We start from the raw sequence: 19,124 nt of genomic DNA on the forward strand, positions 1-19,124 counted from the left end.
TAAGATTATTAACATACCTATTAAACAAAGCCATTAACTAGACAAGAACTCTCAAAAAAGTGCCAGCAGAGCATACAAGAAGAGTCATGATGCACTAATTTTCAAACTTATTATTATACGCCACGAAAAAAATTCCAGCTGCTAGAACTCTGATGTCAGAGGCTAGAACTCCTCGATTTCTTAAATATTATTGACAAAGCTATAAAACAAAGCCATTAACTAGACCAGAACTCTCAAAAAAGTGCCAGCAGAGCATACAAGAAGAGTCATAAACGATAAATTTTCAAACTTAAAAATCACAAGTTACTAAAAAATTTCCAGCTGCTAGAACTCTCATCTCAGGGGCTAGAACTCCTCGATTTCTTTAAGATTATTAACATACCTATTGAACAAAGCCATTAACTAGACCAGAACTCTCAAAAAAGTGCCAGCAGAGCATACAAGAACTGTCATAAACGATAAATTTTCAAACTTAAAAATCACAAGTTACTAAAAAAAATTCCAGCTGCTAGAACTCTCATCTCAGGGGCTAGAACTTCTTGATTTCTTTAAGATTATTAACATACCTATAAAACAAAGCCATTAACTAGACCAGAACTCTCAAAAAAGTGCCAGCAGAGCATACAAGAAGAGTCATGATGCACTAATTTTCAAACTTATTATCATACGCCATGAAAAAAATTCCAGCTGCTAGAACTCTGATCTCAGAGGCTAGAACTCCTCGATTTCTTAAATGTTATTGACAAAGCTATAAAACGAAGCCATCAACTAAACCAGAACTCTCAAAAAAGTGCCAGCAGAGCATACAAGAAGAGTCATAAACGATAAATTTTCAAACTTAAAAATCACAAGTTACTAAAAAAATTCCAGCTGCTAGAACTCTCATCTCAGGGGCTAGAACTCCTCGATTTCTTAAAGATTATTAACATACCTATTGAACAAAGCCATTAACTAGACAAGAACTCTCAAAAAAGTGCCAGCAGAGCATACAAGAAGAGTCATGATGCACTAATTTTCAAACTTATTATCATACGCCATGAAAAAAATTCCAGCTGCTAGAACTCTGATGTCAGAGGCTAGAACTCCTCGATTTCTTAAATGTTATTGACAAAGCTATAAAACGAAGCCATCAACTAAACCAGAACTCTCAAAAAAGTGCCAGCAGAGCATACAAGAAGAGTCATAAACGATAAATTTTCAAACTTAAAAATCACAAGTTACTAAAAATTTCCAGCTGCTAGAACTCTCATCTCAGGGGCTAGAACTCCTCGATTTCTTAAAGATTATTAACATACCTATTGAACAAAGCCATTAACTAGACAAGAACTCTCAAAAAAGTGCCAGCAGAGCATACAAGAAGAGTCATGATGCACTAATTTTCAAACTTATTATCATACGCCATGAAAAAAATTCCAGCTGCTAGAACTCTGATGTCAGAGGCTAGAACTCCTTGATTTCTTAAATATTATTGACAAAGCTATAAAACGAAGCCATCAACTAAACCAGAACTCTCAAAAAAGTGCCAGCAGAGCATACAAGAAGAGTCATGATGCACTAATTTTCAAACTTATTATCATACGCCATGAAAAAAATTCCAGCTGCTAGAACTCTGATGTCAGAGGCTAGAACTCCTCGATTTCTTAAATGTTATTGACAAAGCTATAAAACGAAGCCATCAACTAAACCAGAACTCTCAAAAATGTGCTAGCAGAGCATACAAGAACTGTCATAAACGATAAATTTTCAAACTTAAAAATCACAAGTTACTAAAAAAATTCCAGCTGCTAGAACTCTCATCTCAGGGGCTAGAACTCTTCGATTTCTTAAAGATTATTAACATACCTATTGAACAAAGCCATTAACTAGACAAGAACTCTCAAAAAAGTGCCAGCAGAGCATACAAGAAGAGTCATGATGCACTAATTTTCAAACTTATTATCATACGCCATGAAAAAAATTCCAGCTGCTAGAACTCTGATGTCAGAGGCTAGAACTCCTCGATTTCTTAAATATTATTGACAAAGCTATAAAACAAAGCCATTAACTAGACCAGAACTCTCAAAAAAGTGCCAGCAGAGCATACAAGAAGAGTCATAAACGATAAATTTTCAAACTTAAAAATCACAAGTTACTAAAAAATTTCCAGCTGCTAGAACTCTCATCTCAGGGGCTAGAACTCCTCGATTTCTTAAAGATTATTAACATACCTATTGAACAAAGCCATTAACTAGACAAGAACTCTCAAAAAAGTGCCAGCAGAGCATACAAGAAGAGTCATGATGCACTAATTTTCAAACTTATTATCATACGCCATGAAAAAAATTCCAGCTGCTAGAACTCTGATGTCAGAGGCTAGAACTCCTCGATTTCTTAAATATTATTGACAAAGCTATAAAACGAAGCCATCAACTAAACCAGAACTCTCAAAAAAGTGCCAGCAGAGCATACAAGAAGAGTCATAAACGATAAATTTTCAAACTTAAAAATCACAAGTTACTAAAAAATTTCCAGCTGCTAGAACTCTCATCTCAGGGGCTAGAACTCCTCGATTTCTTTAAGATTATTAACATACCTATAAAACAAAGCCATTAACTAGACCAGAACTCTCAAAAAAGTGCCAGCAGAGCATACAAGAAGAGTCATGATGCACTAATTTTCAAACTTATTATCATACGCCATGAAAAAAATTCCAGCTGCTAGAACTCTGATCTCAGAGGCTAGAACTCCTCGATTTCTTAAATATTATTGACAAAGCTATAAAACGAAGCCATTAACTAGACCAGAACTCTCAAAAAAGTGCCAGCAGAGCATACAAGAAGAGTCATGAACGATAAATTTTCAAACTTAAAAATCACAAGTTACTAAAAAAATTCCAGCTGCTAGAACTCTCATCTCAGGGGCTAGAACTCCTCGATTTCTTAAAGATTATTTTATTTATATTATATTATTACTTTTTTGAGAGTTCTGGTATAGTTGATGGCTTCGTTTTATAGCTTTGTCAATAATATTTAAGAAATCGAGGAGTTCTAGCCTCTGAGATCAGAGTTCTAGCAGCTGGAATTTTTTTCATGGCGTATGATAATAAGTTTGAAAATTAGTGCATCATGACTCTTCTTGTATGCTCTGCTGGCACTTTTTTGAGAGTTCTGGTCTAGTTAATGGCTTTGTTTTATAGGTATGTTAATAATCTTTAAGAAATCGAGGAGTTCTAGCCCCTGAGATGAGAGTTCTAGCAGCTGGAAATTTTTTAGTAACTTGTGATTTTTAAGTTTGAAAATTTATCGTTTATGACAGTTCTTGTATGCTCTGCTGGCACTTTTTTGAGAGTTCTGGTCTAGTTAATGGCTTTTTTTTATAGGTATGTTAATAATCTTAAAGAAATCGAGGAGTTCTAGCCCCTGAGATGAGAGTTCTAGCAGCTGGATTTTTTTTAGTAACTTGTGATTTTTAAGTTTGAAAATTTATCGTTTATGACAGTTCTTGTATGCTCTGCTGGCACTTTTTTGAGAGTTCTGGTCTAGTTAATGGCTTTGTTTTATAGGTATGTTAATAATCTTAAAGAAATCGAGGAGTTCTAGCCCCTGAGATGAGAGTTCTAGCAGCTGGAAATTTTTTAGTAACTTGTGATTTTTAAGTTTGAAAATTTATCGTTTATGACTCTTCTTGTATGCTCTGCTGGCACTTTTTTGAGAGTTCTGGTCTAGTTAATGGCTTTGTTTTATAGCTTTGTCAATAATATTTAAGAAATCGAGGAGTTCTAGCCTCTGACATCAGAGTTCTAGCAGCTGGAATTTTTTTCATGGCGTATGATAATAAGTTTGAAAATTAGTGCATCATGACTCTTCTTGTATGCTCTGCTGGCATTTTTTTGAGAGTTCTGGTCTAGTTAATGGCTTCGTTTTATAGCTTTGTCAATAATATTTAAGAAATCGAGGAGTTCTAGCCTCTGACATCAGAGTTCTAGCAGCTGGAATTTTTTTCATGGCGTATGATAATAAGTTTGAAAATTAGTGCATCATGACTCTTCTTGTATGCTCTGCTGGCACTTTTTTGAGAGTTCTTGTCTAGTTAATGGCTTTGTTCAATAGGTATGTTAATAATCTTTAAGAAATCGAGGAGTTCTAGCCCCTGAGATGAGAGTTCTAGCAGCTGGAATTTTTTTAGTAACTTGTGATTTTTAAGTTTGAAAATTTATCGTTTATGACTCTTCTTGTATGCTCTGCTGGCACTTTTTTGAGAGTTCTGGTCTAGTTAATGGCTTTGTTTTATAGCTTTGTCAATAATATTTAAGAAATCGAGGAGTTCTAGCCTCTGACATCAGAGTTCTAGCAGCTGGAATTTTTTTCATGGCGTATGATAATAAGTTTGAAAATTAGTGCATCATGACTCTTCTTGTATGCTCTACTGGCACTTTTTTGAGAGTTCTTGTCTAGTTAATGGCTTTGTTCAATAGGTATGTTAATAATCTTTAAGAAATCGAGGAGTTCTAGCCCCTGAGATGAGAATTCTAGCAGCTGGAAATTTTTTAGTAACTTGTGATTTTTAAGTTTGAAAATTTATCGTTTATGACTCTTCTTGTATGCTCTGCTGGCACTTTTTTGAGAGTTCTGGTCTAGTTAATGGCTTTGTTTTATAGCTTTGTCAATAATATTTAAGAAATCGAGGAGTTCTAGCCTCTGACATCAGAGTTCTAGCAGCTGGAATTTTTTTCATGGCGTATGATAATAAGTTTGAAAATTAGTGCATCATGACTCTTCTTGTATGCTCTGCTGGCACTTTTTTGAGAGTTCTGGTCTAGTTAATAGCTTTGTTTAATAGGTATGTTAATAATCTTTAAGAAATCGAGGAGTTCTAGCCCCTGAGATGAGAGTTCTAGCAGCTGGAATTTTTTTAGTAACTTGTGATTTTTAAGTTTGAAAATTTATCGTTTATGACTCTTCTTGTATGCTCTGCTGGCACTTTTTTGAGAGTTCTGGTCTAGTTAATGGCTTTGTTCAATAGGTATGTTAATAATCTTAAAGAAATCGAGGAGTTCTAGCCCCTGAGATGAGAGTTCTAGCAGCTGGAAATTTTTTAGTAACTTGTGATTTTTAAGTTTGAAAATTTATCGTTTATGACTCTTCTTGTATGCTCTGCTGGCACTTTTTTGAGAGTTCTGGTCTAGTTAATGGCTTTGTTTTATAGCTTTGTCAATAATATTTAAGAAATCGAGGAGTTCTAGCCTCTGACATCAGAGTTCTAGCAGCTGGAATTTTTTTCATGGCGTATGATAATAAGTTTGAAAATTAGTGCATCATGACTCTTCTTGTATGCTCTGCTGGCACTTTTTTGAGAGTTCTTGTCTAGTTAATGGCTTGGTTTAATAGGTATGTTAATAATCTTAAAGAAATCGAGGAGTTCTAGCCCCTGAGATGAGAGTTCTAGCAGCTGGAATTTTTTTAGTAACTTGTGATTTTTAAGTTTGAAAATTTATCGTTTATGACTCTTCTTGTATGCTCTGCTGGCACTTTTTTGAGAGTTCTGGGCAAGTTAATGGCTTTCTTTTATAGCTTTATCAATAATATTAATGAAATCGAGGAGTTCTAGCCTCTGAGATCAGAGTTCTATCAGCTGGTTTTTTTTTTCATGGCTTATGATAATAAGTTTGAAAATTAGTGTATGCTCTGCTGGCACGTTTTTGAGAGTTCTGGGCTAGTTTATAGCTTTATTTTATAGCTATGTTAATAATCTATAATAAATCGAGGAGTTCTAGCCCCTGAGATGAGAGTTCTAGCAGCTGGAAATTTTTTAACAACTTTTTGTGTGAAGTTTGAAAATTTATTGTTTATAACTATTCTTCTATGCTCTGCTGGGACTTCTTTGTGAGTTCTGGGCTAATTAATAGCTTTATTTTATAGCTTAGTTAATGAGCTATAAGAAATCGTAGAGTTCTAGGTTCTGAGATTTGAGTTCTAGCTGCTAGAATTTTTTTAAATTACTTATGATGACTAAATTTGAAAATTTATTGATTTTTTCATTTGACTTTTTTTAGGTTTATATGCCAGAACTATCATTATAAAGTATTAGGAACTATAGAACTGAGATACGTGCGTACAGAGAACTCTTTTTTTTTCGCTTTGCTCGAAAATGATCTGCTACCGGAAGTTAGCAGAGCATTATTTCAACTGCGATTTTTTTAGCAAAAACGCCAGAACTATCTTTAAAAAGTATCAGGAACTATAGAACTCTTCTGCATGCGAAGGGAACTCCTTTTTATTTTTGATCTGCTGGCATATGCTCTGCTAAGTTCACGGGCACGTGAGGAGCTACGTACGCTACGATAGATACTTTTAGCTACATAAGCTACACTATGCTACGCAAGGGGCTACACTACGCGATGTAAGGTGCTACGTAGACGTACACTACAATGAATGAATAATAAAAAATAAAAATAAAAAGTTTGTATGTACAAACTTTTTTTTATTATTATTACACCATACCTCCATACAAATAAGACAAAAAAAAATTTACAAAATAACTTCAGTATGGTTGTCAATTACAGGTGTAGGTATATTCAATTCAATAATTCAATAATCTTTATTGCGAATTTGGGTTAGTTTACAGATCTTAAAACTATTATTGTTAGGTGCTCCAAATTCTACCTTTCGGTATGCAATAATACAATAACATAACTAGTCATGAATACAATCTTGTCATACCATTATAAATATATAATATTCTAATTATTATTATTACAATTCATTCAACATTAATAGATTCAAAATTATTTTTAATATGTACCTATTCTAATCAACTTTAATTCTACATACAGTATATATTATTATTTGATGTCAATATTTTTAGTGTAATAGGAATTATTATTTTACAAATCAATTATAGTTATAATTAAATAGTCTAATCTAATGTGCCAACATTTCATTTATCGAGTAAAAACATTTATCTATTAGCCATGTAAAAAGATTCTTTTTAAATTGTTGGAGGGGTAATATCCGCAAGCCGGGAGGGAGCTTATTAAATATTTTTATACACATGACATAGCTGCATTTTCCGTAAGATGCATTAAAAAACCTATGTGCAATGACCAGTCTGTCGCCGTTTCTTGTACTTATATATACTTTATAATAAAACTAATCCAACACTAATCTAACTTTCAGTTAGATAGTTACATAATATGCTACCCTACGTACTCTATAATGGATAATTTCAGACAGATTGCATAGCATATTATTATGATCAACCCATCACGGGCCCGCTACTGAGCGGATTGGAGGACACACACCTTTGAGAAGATTGAGAACTTTCACCGGAATCGAACCCCCACCTCTCGAATAAGAGTCGGATATCTTAATCACTAAGCTATCACGGCTATTATATTATAACTAGATGTTGCCCGCGACTTCGCTCGCGTGGATATAGGTTTTTAATAATCCCGTGGGAACTCTTGATTTTCCGGGATAAAAAGTAGCCTGTGTATTAATCCAGGGTATAATCTATCTCCATTCCAAATTTCAGCCTTATACGTCCAGTAGTTTTTACGTGAAATACTTACAAACATACACACATACGCACAAACTTTCGCGTTTATAATATTAATAAGTATAGTATGATGGTACATATAATATGGTATAAAAAAATCCCCTTTGTTCTATAAAATATTCATAAATGAAACACGAAACATCCTGTACATGAAGAAAGGTTCGTGTAACCTTGCACGAATAGCCCAAGACGCTTAGTACCGCGCCAAGAACCGAAGTCAACACACGAGCAGTCAAACAGTAACTAACTAGTCCATACCCCACCGTGATTCAAACTAAACCTGAACTAAACTAAACGCAAACTAAAAAAAAAAACTCTTATCTCTGGTTAATGCAAACTTTAAAAACATTAATTAAAAACTTTGAACACGCTGTAGCACGCTTTTTATATTTTATTTTTTAAATTAGGTTCCTTCCGAGATAAAACAAACTATGTATTTTTTTTTAATTAAGTTCTTTATAGTGTGTGTGTTTGTGTGAGTTTGTTTTGTCTCTGGTCGTAAGTATTTTTTAATATTGAAAGTGTAACTTATTAAATAGAGTCCACACTTTCGGACATAATTGTTTAAATACTTTTAGTGCATAGAGCAATAACTCTGATTATCCCTAATGTAATTATTTTTCAAAGTGTAATTATTTTTTAAGTGACATGTAAGTTGGGGTAAATCTGTTATTTATATAATACAAGCGATGTATCTTGACAATTTCATAGACTTACGTAAGTTCTCTGTCACGTTTTTTAACTTAAAAAGTGAAATTCCGTGAACTAGAAAGTGTGAAAACTACTTTACAACGACTTAAAAAAAATTTGAAAGTGTTAACTTAAAAATTCTTTCCCTATTTTATTAAATGCATACCCGTGACTTCGTTCGCGTGGATTTAGGTTTTACATAATCCCGTGGGAACTCTTTAATTTTTCGGCATAAAAAGTAGCCTTATGTCCTTCCCCGGGATGCAAGCTGAGGTACCGAATTTCGTCAAGATAGGTAAATCAGGCTGTGACCGACAGGCGGACAGACAGACACACTTTCGCATTTACAATATTAGTATGGATATTTATAGTATGGATTAGTTACATACTAGTAGGTTACACTTTTTAATATATATAATGTGTACTGTAAAAGCTTTCAATTATTAAAAATACTTATATTAATTAAGAATCACATTTTTTTTGTCGCTGAAACGCACTTATTTCGAGGACTTCACCTACATAATTCACCTACATATAATCTTTTATTAGGAACAGAACTTACAAAGGTTAACATTTAACTGTCAAAGGGCCGATTTTTCAATTGTCAAAACACTTTTATTTTATTTATTTTATCTGGGGAATAAAGATGTATTGACAGATTTCCTGTACAAAAACTGTCAAATTATTCCTCAGATAAAAGTTAATTGACATTAAAAAATCAGCCCTAAATTATCTACTGTCTATTGGTGCCAATTCTGATGTTTTTCTATAAACTAAATTTAGAGGTATATATGCATCTTTTTCTTTTTGGTATTGCTAAAAAAGGACGGAAAATGAATTTTTAATTAAAGACTCATACTGTTAGTGTTACTCTACTTTAGACACTGTGCTCAAGGGCACCTAAAAAGTCACGGAGTTTAACAGTTTTAAATTAAATTATCTTAATATTAAATTAAATTAAGGTGTTATAAGTTTGACGTGTGTATCTGTTTATCTGTGTATCTATCTGTGGCATCGTAGCTCCTAAACTAATGAACCGATTTTAAATCTGCATAGTTTTAAAGAATAACCATAGCCGTCGGCTTTTAAACGATTGCAAAGCCAGCGCCAGCTTCTTTAAGATTTTGTCGGCTTTGACCAGTCACCTCCGTAAAGGCAGTTTTTTATTAACCTTTGCTTTAACTTTTTTTTAAATTGAAAGTGTAATAGATAGAAATTATCATCGTATAATTCCTATTAATTTTAATTATTCTTTTTCAAAAATCTATATAAAAATTATATACTTATGCTACTTTAAAATAAATATCGCAAGATTTAAAAAAGTATCATAACGTGTTTTTTTTTTCTGAAATTTACGTTATCTTTTTTTTTCATAAACTTTCATACACATTATCCACAAAAAAGCTTCTTTCACACAACTCATATTCAAATAAGTTTTAAGTACTTACATACGTAAATTATATTATGTAAGATTAATTATTATTTCTTTATATCAAGTAGATAACTTACATACATTATTCTAGAAATCTATCTAAGTATCTACTTATAATAAAACTAGTAACTGTACGATTTTGTTACATTAAATACCAAGTATATTTTGAAAATTTTAGTCAAAGGAAGCATTATTATCAATATAAAACCCAAAACAGTATTTTTGTCTGTATGTTTGTCTGTCTGTCCTCTATTCACGGTGAAATTACTGAACGGATTTAAAAGCAACTTCACATACTTATTGCTAACTCCGGGTTAACATTAGGATAATTTTTATCCCGAAAAATAATAGGGTTCCTAGTTATGGAGTAACATCGACAAAAATTATTATCATTCCTTTAAGTATGTGCCAAGTTGTGTTCAAATCAGTTTAACTGCACAGATAAAAAATTAAAAAAAAAACTATTTTGGACTATGTATCGATAATAAAGCTTCTTGATTAAAAGTTTCAAAATATTATATTACCTAAATGTGTACCTACAGGAATTGCCCAATTTTATTAATATTTGAAAGTAAAAAAATACAGTGATAGTATAATACAGAACTCTCAAGACTTTAGGTTGTAGAATCGACACCTACCTATTTAATAGCTTTATAGTAGGTACATCATAAAAGACCTAGCTAGAAATTAAAAAAAAAAAATACTTATCTAATTAGATTTTTCATGATGTGCAGATAAGTTTTATTAATTTATAATATTAAGTACATACATACCGTTCATCAAATTATAGATATCTAAGACCAAAGTTTAGGTAGATTACATTATAAAAACCATAATTTTTTTTATAATGTGCCACTAGGTTTTTTATTTTAAAGACATTGGATTGCGTATTTTACTTTTATAGAACATTTCCACATTAGCTAGACAACCATAATTTATTTCTTAAATAAAATAAAAAATTGTTATATTTTAAATTCAAATAAAAAAAATACAATCCACTGGTTAAATTAAAAAATCGAATCACCGTTCCAAATTTAAAAAAAAAACCATAGTCAAAGAGATAGAACGTAAACTGTTAAGAGTGCAATAATAAAATAACAAGATGTGGTTCTTATATTTTATCGAGTTGGTTTTTGGAATTCCTATTTCAAATGCTTTGAGTTCTTTTCGCCCTCTCCTGGGTTCACGACTTCAACAACGCCACCGCACCGGGTAAATTTTTTGTTAAGAGATATGACTTTTAGGGTTCCGTGCCTCAAAAGAAAAAAAAGGAATCACTTCACTTTCTGTCAGTCTGCCCCTGCTGGGAAGCAAGTTCCAAGCAGGGGCAATTTGTAAATTGTCTCTAGTATCTGGTCTAGTGAGGGATTTTGCCGTAACTAGTTAGTAGCTTACTGGCAAAACTTACTGCCAAGCTTTTGACGTTCCAGTTCGACGCAGCGTCGAAACTAATGAAGGTTATGGGTTCAATGAAACTACAGTACCTACCCCTTCCAAATTACCCTACTTTTAATAAGGAAATAATAGACTGCCAAAACTATTGTCATTGATTTAAAAAAAGCAACATGATGTCGACGGCCTCTATGTAAAATCCCTTAAATGATAGATCCGTGATTTGCATTTTTTGTTTTCGTGACCTTCAAACAACCCTATACTATCGTTAAGCTTTAGTTTAACAAAAATAAATCTTAGGTGGCAATTTGAATATTAAATACACACCCGAAAATATCTACATAATTGACTAAAAGGCCCGCTTACACTAAAACCTTAAAATGTAAGATTTTAAGCTCCAAATTAACCATTATAGGAAAGATTTCCGCATAAGTGAATACATGTTTAAAATAAATCAATCTTTAGTAATAAATTGAAAAAATTAAATAGAAACGCACTAAGTATTTCTATTTTTAAAAGCCTAGGTACAATTTCATTTGACTCAAGACATATGACATAGCACATATTATTATGGCGTGCTACAAGTAGTATCATCGTGCCTACAAGAAATGACGCTTTCTAATTATTGGTTGCTGTAACCACAATTTCATGGTTTTCAGTTTTTCTCGTTTACTTGTGGTCCAAGATATTGCTACCTGCTGAATTTCATAATTCTAGGTCAACGGGAAGTACCCTATAGGTTTTGATTCCTTGGCGGGTCTAAAATTATCCTATAAGGGTTCCTTTTGAGGTACGGAACCCTAAGAAGGAAAAACTCATTACATTATACAATTTCGAATGTCAATGTTAACATAAAAAGTCGAAATTCATGGAACATTTATAACAAAAGGCATACAAAATGGCGCACTGACCGCCTGTCACGCACAACACAGCATAAAAATACGAACAAAAGCTTTAACCGACGCCATTACCATATTAAAATAGCAAATCATGCGAAAATTATTACTTGCTACATTCTAACAAGTAACAAAAACTAGCTAAGTCCATATTGACTTGCACAAAAATGAATAATCCTATTTCAAAATCAAAACAAAATAGCGTTCCTATTTTTTTTTAATTATTATTAAACACAAAATAAATTACGTTCTATGTCATATCATTTTGTATCAATCAGAAACGTCAAAAATCCATAAACAAAATTCTAGCAGGTTTATTCCTTCGATTAGGTATATAGGGTCCCCTATATACATAATCGAAGGTTTATTCTACAAAAACAACCCAATTTGTCAATTTTTACAAAAAAAAAATTGTTTTTCTAAAACAAGATAGACTGAAAAAGTTTTAGGTCATTCTATAAAACCATACAAAAAACAATCTTTTTCGATAATTTTTTGCCGAACTATTAGACAAAAACTTCCCAATTTTTACAATGTTTTAACAGGTTATTCTACAAAAAAAATCTAAAACTTTTGATCAGGGTTAGTACGAAATATTTTGACAAAGACGCAACATGTGGTGCCCAAAGATTTTTCTGGTAGCAACGATGATTTTCTTGTTTTACGCAACAAGAGTAGACGCGTTCGGGATTTCTTCGTTCGGGAAAGCCAATACAGATCCGCCACGGCCCCCCACCACTACGCCGTCGCCCGGTAAGATTTTACGATAATATGGATGTTAGGGCCAAAGCACACGCGATATTCTTAGCATCGACGATCAGCGATTTTGACGAGACAACGTCTTATAATTCGATAGAGCCGGCTGCACGCACGAAAAAACATGACTCATGCGGCGTTACCTCGCTCTGAGGCGTTCCATGTAAGGCTTGAAGTGCAAGCGAGAGCGCGGAACAAGCGACAAAGAAGCACAATCGGCCTTTGTTGTCACGTTCAACTATCGTCAGTAAACCGACTTTACAGACAACCAATTTTTTTAGCATAAAATTGTAATAACTAAGAAGAAAAATGAAGGGACAAGGAGGCACTTATCTTACTACTTATCTTAGATAATGCATTAAATATATATTATGTTAAATAATAAATAAATTTTAAAGATTTTTTGACCGCATCCGTGTTCTATGGCGAAAAAATTTCCTTTTTCCGGAACATGCTTTATACTTGTGCATCAGGATTCAGGGAGATTTTGATTATTAGATTGCCTTAGTAATAATTGACTGAATTTATGATATTTCTCCTACAGTGCACTTTAACCAATAGAGAGAGACTGTCACAATAGATTAAGTCAGATTGAATTTAAATCACTTAAGTTGTCTATTCCAGAACAAATGTTCTATAGTTATGAGTTCCGCATTCCTCTATCTAAAATTTAAAAAAAACTAACTACACTAAGGCTGAGATCCATAGAGCTCACTTTCACTTTGCTCAGACTTAAGTCACTGTTAAAACGAGACAGAATTATACCGCTGGCATAAATCTGTCTCGTTTTAACTGAAACATAAGTCTAATCGAAGCGAAAGTGCGTTCTATAGATCGAAACCTAAGACTCAGAACTCTCAACTTGGACATTTAGGTGAATCTGCGGTTAAGAGGCCTAGGCAGCGATCAAATCGCCGATAAGCGATGTTAAAAATAGCGCGTGTGTGATGGCCTTTATATAAATCATGACGCTTCAGAAATAACTGGACACGCAACACAACACGCCACGCATTCTACATACATACATCATGTACAATCATATACCTGACGTAATAACGAATATATAATATTAGGGTATTTCTGGACGCCATTTTGGCTTATTGTTAACGTCATTATGTTATAATTATAATATAGTAGGGTAGTATAATAAGCCCAAGATATATAACGCGTATTTTATTTTTTTCACTGGTTTTAGGCTCTGGTTTCTATCCCTTTTGAGTTTATATAATGCGTAAATAAGAAAGGACTCGCCATATAGGTATGCTCTATGTGTCAACTGTCATGTTAAAAGTAAGGTTTTCCTTTTTTTTTCTCTCTCGTCTGGCTTTACAAAGATTAGCCAATGTCAAGTTTGTAGTTATTTGTAACAAGTCAGTTAAACTATACAAGTATGGACCCCGTCTGTGCCGGCGCTCGCCGATACACGCACGGCACCCCCTTAGAGCGCTTTCCAGTTAGTTTTTACCAAAAGAACACTCCAAAAAGGCAGAGCACGTCCGCCAGCTAACACCAACACAGACGAAGTCCCGATTTTCCTTTAGATTAGGGACTGAAATCCTGAAATTGTTCTTTTAATATGACAGTTGTCACAGAGCAAATATGGCAAGTCCTGAAAAATGCACTATACTAGGCTGTATGGTCTATTGATCTTTGCCTGTCTATAAAAAATGCATAATTTGAAACTCAGATAAACCCAACACGCATTAAGTAGGTACCTACCTACATTTTCGCATAAAAGTGTGTAATAGCTTTAATTGGGGACTTCGTCTGTGTTGCTGTTAGCTGGCGGGCGTGCTCTGCCTTTTTGGAGTGTTTTTTTTTTTGTTGAAACTGACTGGAAAGCGCTCTAAGGGGGTGCCGTGCGTATGTCGGCGAGCGCCGGCACAGACGGGGTCCATACTTGTATAGTTTAACTAACTTGTTACAAATAACTACAAACTTGATATTGGCTAATATTTGTAAAGCCAGGCGAGAGAGAGAGAACTTTTATAGAATTGAGTATCTTGGGGTTATGAGCATTGATGTTGGAGGAATCTATACTATAAAATAGCAAAAAAAAAAACACTAAAATATTGTAAGAAATGTGTATAATAATATGTATATGTTGGGTTTATTATACCAATGAGATAAATTAACAATAATTGATCTAAATGGATTATGTAAAGAAATGTAATTAGTTATTTAAAAAAAACTAGTTTTCAAAAGGTAAGAGTTTTTGAATATTCGTGGCGGTTATTACATAAAAATCATATATATAACATATTATCATTAAAACAAGACAGCAATGTAAGTATTACAATAACTTTATTATCATAAGATTCATAGAATCATATGCTTTATATGTGCTTTGAAGGTTTAATACATAAAAACCGATTCATAAACTGATGTAGCCATTTTTATGACAAAAGGCACAAAATAGATTCATATATATTACGATACATATACGTTTAGGCCATTTTTTTACGGAAAAACTGAAAAAATTATAAAAAGTTTCGACAAACATACACCACATCTTGATTCGCGAAAATTAATATTTAATATATATATACATTTTTTTAATTTTGGACTGGTGAGTCGATAAACTAGTATTATTATGTATTAATAAGTTTTGTTGATGTGTTACATTCGAATTAAAAAAAAAAATTAATAATAAAAAAAACCAAAAATACTTGGCACCTCACTTTTTATATGAAAATCTCAATTTTTAGGATATCTACGTTATTTTTATGGCAAAAAATCACACTTGACTTTAATTAATAAAATTTTCTCAACAATTTTAAGCAAGACACTTTTTACTGCAACTTTATAAAAAAAAAAATAGAAAATATTGTCTATAGCCAGTTGACTATAGAGCCTCAATTTATCGAGTGAGCTGTCAAAAAATAGAACAAGCGCGTATAAAGCGTTCTACTATGCATGTCTTTTGGCGCGTCGAGATGTGGTGCAGGCGGCAAGCAGCGGCGGCCATTTTGCCTCTATTACTCGCTGGTTGGCTGACAGGCGAATCCTCCGAAGCCTTGACAACGTTTGGGAAGAGTAACACAGATGCCCCGAAAAATGTTCAACCTACCGCCCCTCCAGGTGAGACCATAGACAATTTTTTTTTTCAATTTTATAGGTTATCCTACATGCCTATCACTGTGTAACACTTTCATTAATATTTATTCACTTTAAAGCACAACTTAAATAAGCATTTTTTAAATATACTTAAGTGAAAACTATAAATTGGCTATAAAATACGTTAAATATTAAATTATGAGGTCTACTATCAATTTGAAATAGATTTTTTTTAAATTAATTTACAAGCTGAATTCTACATAGATACACTTGCTCATACCTGAAAGCAAAACTTAAAAGGCGTAATTTTATCTGAAAATACTAGTTAATAGTAGGCGCCATATAAATATGATATACCTAATTACACGATTTAAAATTCTAAAATGTATTTCAATATTTACTCTAATAAAGTGTTGATTTTCCTAATTTCTGACGAGTGTTTTCAGGTAAGGTTTTTTTAGATTATTAAGTAGGTTACCATATCCTTTTTTATACACAGGAAATGCCTAACGCATACCCCTTCGTCAAGGGAAACGGGTTGGTTATGTGCGGCTTGCACCTTAAAATCTGTGTTTGTCCCTCAACGGACGAGCGGTTGCACGGGTAGTAGTATTCACCGCGCTCCCGACTATTCTTATACAGTTGTATAGAAATTAAACCTATTTAGCCTATAAGTCCTTTAATATAAATTAAAATATGATAAAAATCACTATTTTGTAAATCCTTTTAAACTAAAGGACAACACAGACAAAAAAGGCTAGCACATTCCTAACGTGAGATATTCGACAATATTCATAAAAGTCTTTACATAACATACTTGTACCAACCTATTTAAAAAAATGTTTTTTCCGATAGTCTATATACCTGTCTATATAGGTATAAAGGTTTAAAAAGTATGCTCCTGGCAAAAGCATATTACACAAACGAAGATTATGTAAATGATAAAAAAGCATGGATTTGACTCGCTCCAGCAATGCGCGGGTCTGCAATTGCTTGTATAGTATGGAATATTATTGTAAATTGAACACTTGAAAAGAGCAACCACCGAGTTTCTTGCTGGTTCTTCTCGGTAGGAACGGCATTCCGAACCAGTGGTAAATTATTTGACGATTCAAAAGCACTTGTAAAAGTTTATTTGAATAAAAATCTACTCTATTCTATTCTAAACGAGTAACATATTGTCTATGATAAATGCCATTGGCCGTATAAATAATTAAATACGCAATAGGGTTAGTCTATAACTACTATACGAATTTGACAAATTGATAAATGAGTTTGGAATGGCCTTCACGTCTTGTGCCTCCAAAAATATACTTATATTCAATTTGAACTAGCACGCGATGCTATTTGTAAATAAATAATCAACCGATACTGATGTAAAGGTTCGAAGTAACTGGATAACTGACTTTGGAAGTCTGTATTTTTGACGTGACAACGTCTTATAATTCGATAGAGCCGGCTGCACGCACGAAAAAACATGACTCATGCGGCGTTACCTCGCTCTGAGGCGTTCCATGTAAGGCTTGAAGTGCAAGCGAGAGCGCAGAACGAGCGACAAAGAAGCACAATCGGCCTTTGTTGTCACGTTCAACTATCGTCAGTAAACCGACTTTACAGACAACCAATTTTTGACGTGACAACGTCTTATAATTCGATAGAGCCGGCTGCACGCACGAAAAAACATGACTCATGCGGCGTTACCTCGCTCTGAGGCGTTCCATGTAAGGCTTGAAGTGCAAGCGAGAGCGCGGAACGAGCGACAAAGAAGCACAATCGGCCTTTGTTGTCACGTTCAACTATCGTCAGTAAACCGACTTTACAGACAACCAATTTTTTGCCTTCTTAGGTACTAATTTAGTTCAATGTCTTAGTGAACTGGACTGAGGAAACTCTCGGGTTTGATCCTAATAGCACGTTCACACAGGCTGCGTAAGCGTAGACGTAGCGTGTACCATTGCGTTGTAATGTATGGAATTGTATGAAACATGGCACACCGCTTGCGTAAAGCGTGGACGTTTGCGTAACCCGGTGTGTTAGGGGTTTACGGGCGCCACTACGCACGTGTCACGTGTACGGAATTGGTGTGAATCAGCCTTAAATCGACATGTGTCAATTAATAGGCTAGGGATGACGTGAAATAAGCATAGATATTAGTTTCTAGAATATGTCTGCAAAATTTCATGGACTTTGGTTGCTTAATATTCAAATGAAATTGGAACTACGTTTGTATGAAGCGTGTGACGGAGAGAGCCCTGTTAACTTTTCCATGGATAGAGTAGTACGGCAGTTTAGGCTCCATGGAGATTCGGTCCGAAGGATATCATTATTATTCGTCTATTCTTCCGTGTACAAAATAAATAAGTACATATTAAAGCCAAAAAGGAATATAATACACTTTCATACATACTATCCATACTAATATTATAAATGCGAAAGTGTGTCTGTCTGTCTGTCTGTCTGTCTGTCTGTCTGTCTGTCTGTCTGTCTGCTACGCTTTCACGGCTCAACCGCTGAACCGATTTTAATGAAATTTTGTACAGACTTAGGATACATTCCGGGGAAGGACATAGGCTACTTTTTATCCTGGAAAAACCAACAGTTCCTGCGGGACTCCTAAATACTCATCCGCTTGATCGATTCGTATATTTGGCACCGAGGTAGCTTGCGTCCCTGTAATTGATATAGGCAACTTTTCATCAAACAGTTCCCACGGGATTTTTAAAAACCTAAATCCACGCGGACGAAGTCGCGGGCATCCTCTAGTAATATTATAAATGCGAAAGTGTGTCTGTCTGTCTGTCTGCTACCTTTTCAAGGCCCAACAGTTTAACCGATTCTGACGAAATTTGGTACAGGGTTAGCTTATATCCCGGGGACGGACATAGGCTACTTTTTATCCCGGAAAATCAGAGTTCCCACGGGATTCCTAAAAACCCATCCGCTTAACGGATTTGTATGAAAGGCACCGAGGTAGCTTGCGTCCCTGTAATTGACATAGGCATTTTATCCCGGAAAATCAAACAGTTCCCACGGGATCTTAGAAAATCTAACTCCACGCGCACAAAGTCGCGGGCAACCTCTATCTAGTATATTATAAAAATACATACAAGTTACATAAATACATATTTGTACCAGGCAGAGGATTACACCCCGGCAGGGGAGACCAAACGGCGGGGATTAGTTAAAAGGAAATAATTATAGATTTTTACTATATTTGCAAAAGCAGCTTATATAAACTTTAGAATAGCTAAGCAAAACAGAAGTTACAAATGTCTACCGCCAGTGATATAACATGTCTCTTTAACCTTGACGAAACAAACAATAAAATGAAACGGCATTCCTATACTAATAGAAACAATAATCGT

The 19,124-nt window shown here is 33.9% G+C and overlaps 1 protein-coding gene across 2 annotated transcripts in view; it reads left to right on the top strand.

Moving 5' to 3' along the window:
- Positions 1-7,731: 7,731 nt before the first annotated feature.
- The window catches only part of LOC123879718, a 47,164-nt gene continuing 35,771 nt past the window's right edge, over positions 7,732-19,124 (top strand). Inside the window, exons 1-2 of one of the 2 annotated variants that reach the window (XM_045927618.1) lie at positions 7,732-7,862; positions 15,484-15,783. In XM_045927618.1, coding sequence (XP_045783574.1) covers positions 15,615-15,783 — 169 coding nt within the window. In that variant the 5' untranslated portion in view covers positions 7,732-7,862; positions 15,484-15,614. Of the gene's footprint in view, positions 7,863-12,492; positions 12,700-15,483; positions 15,784-19,124 lie in introns of those variants that run through there. The other variant, XM_045927619.1, reaches the window with a different exon arrangement.

The sequence above is a fragment of the Maniola jurtina genome, chromosome 28, assembly GCF_905333055.1.
Source record: "Maniola jurtina chromosome 28, ilManJurt1.1, whole genome shotgun sequence".
Lineage (NCBI taxonomy): Eukaryota > Metazoa > Arthropoda > Insecta > Lepidoptera > Nymphalidae > Maniola > Maniola jurtina.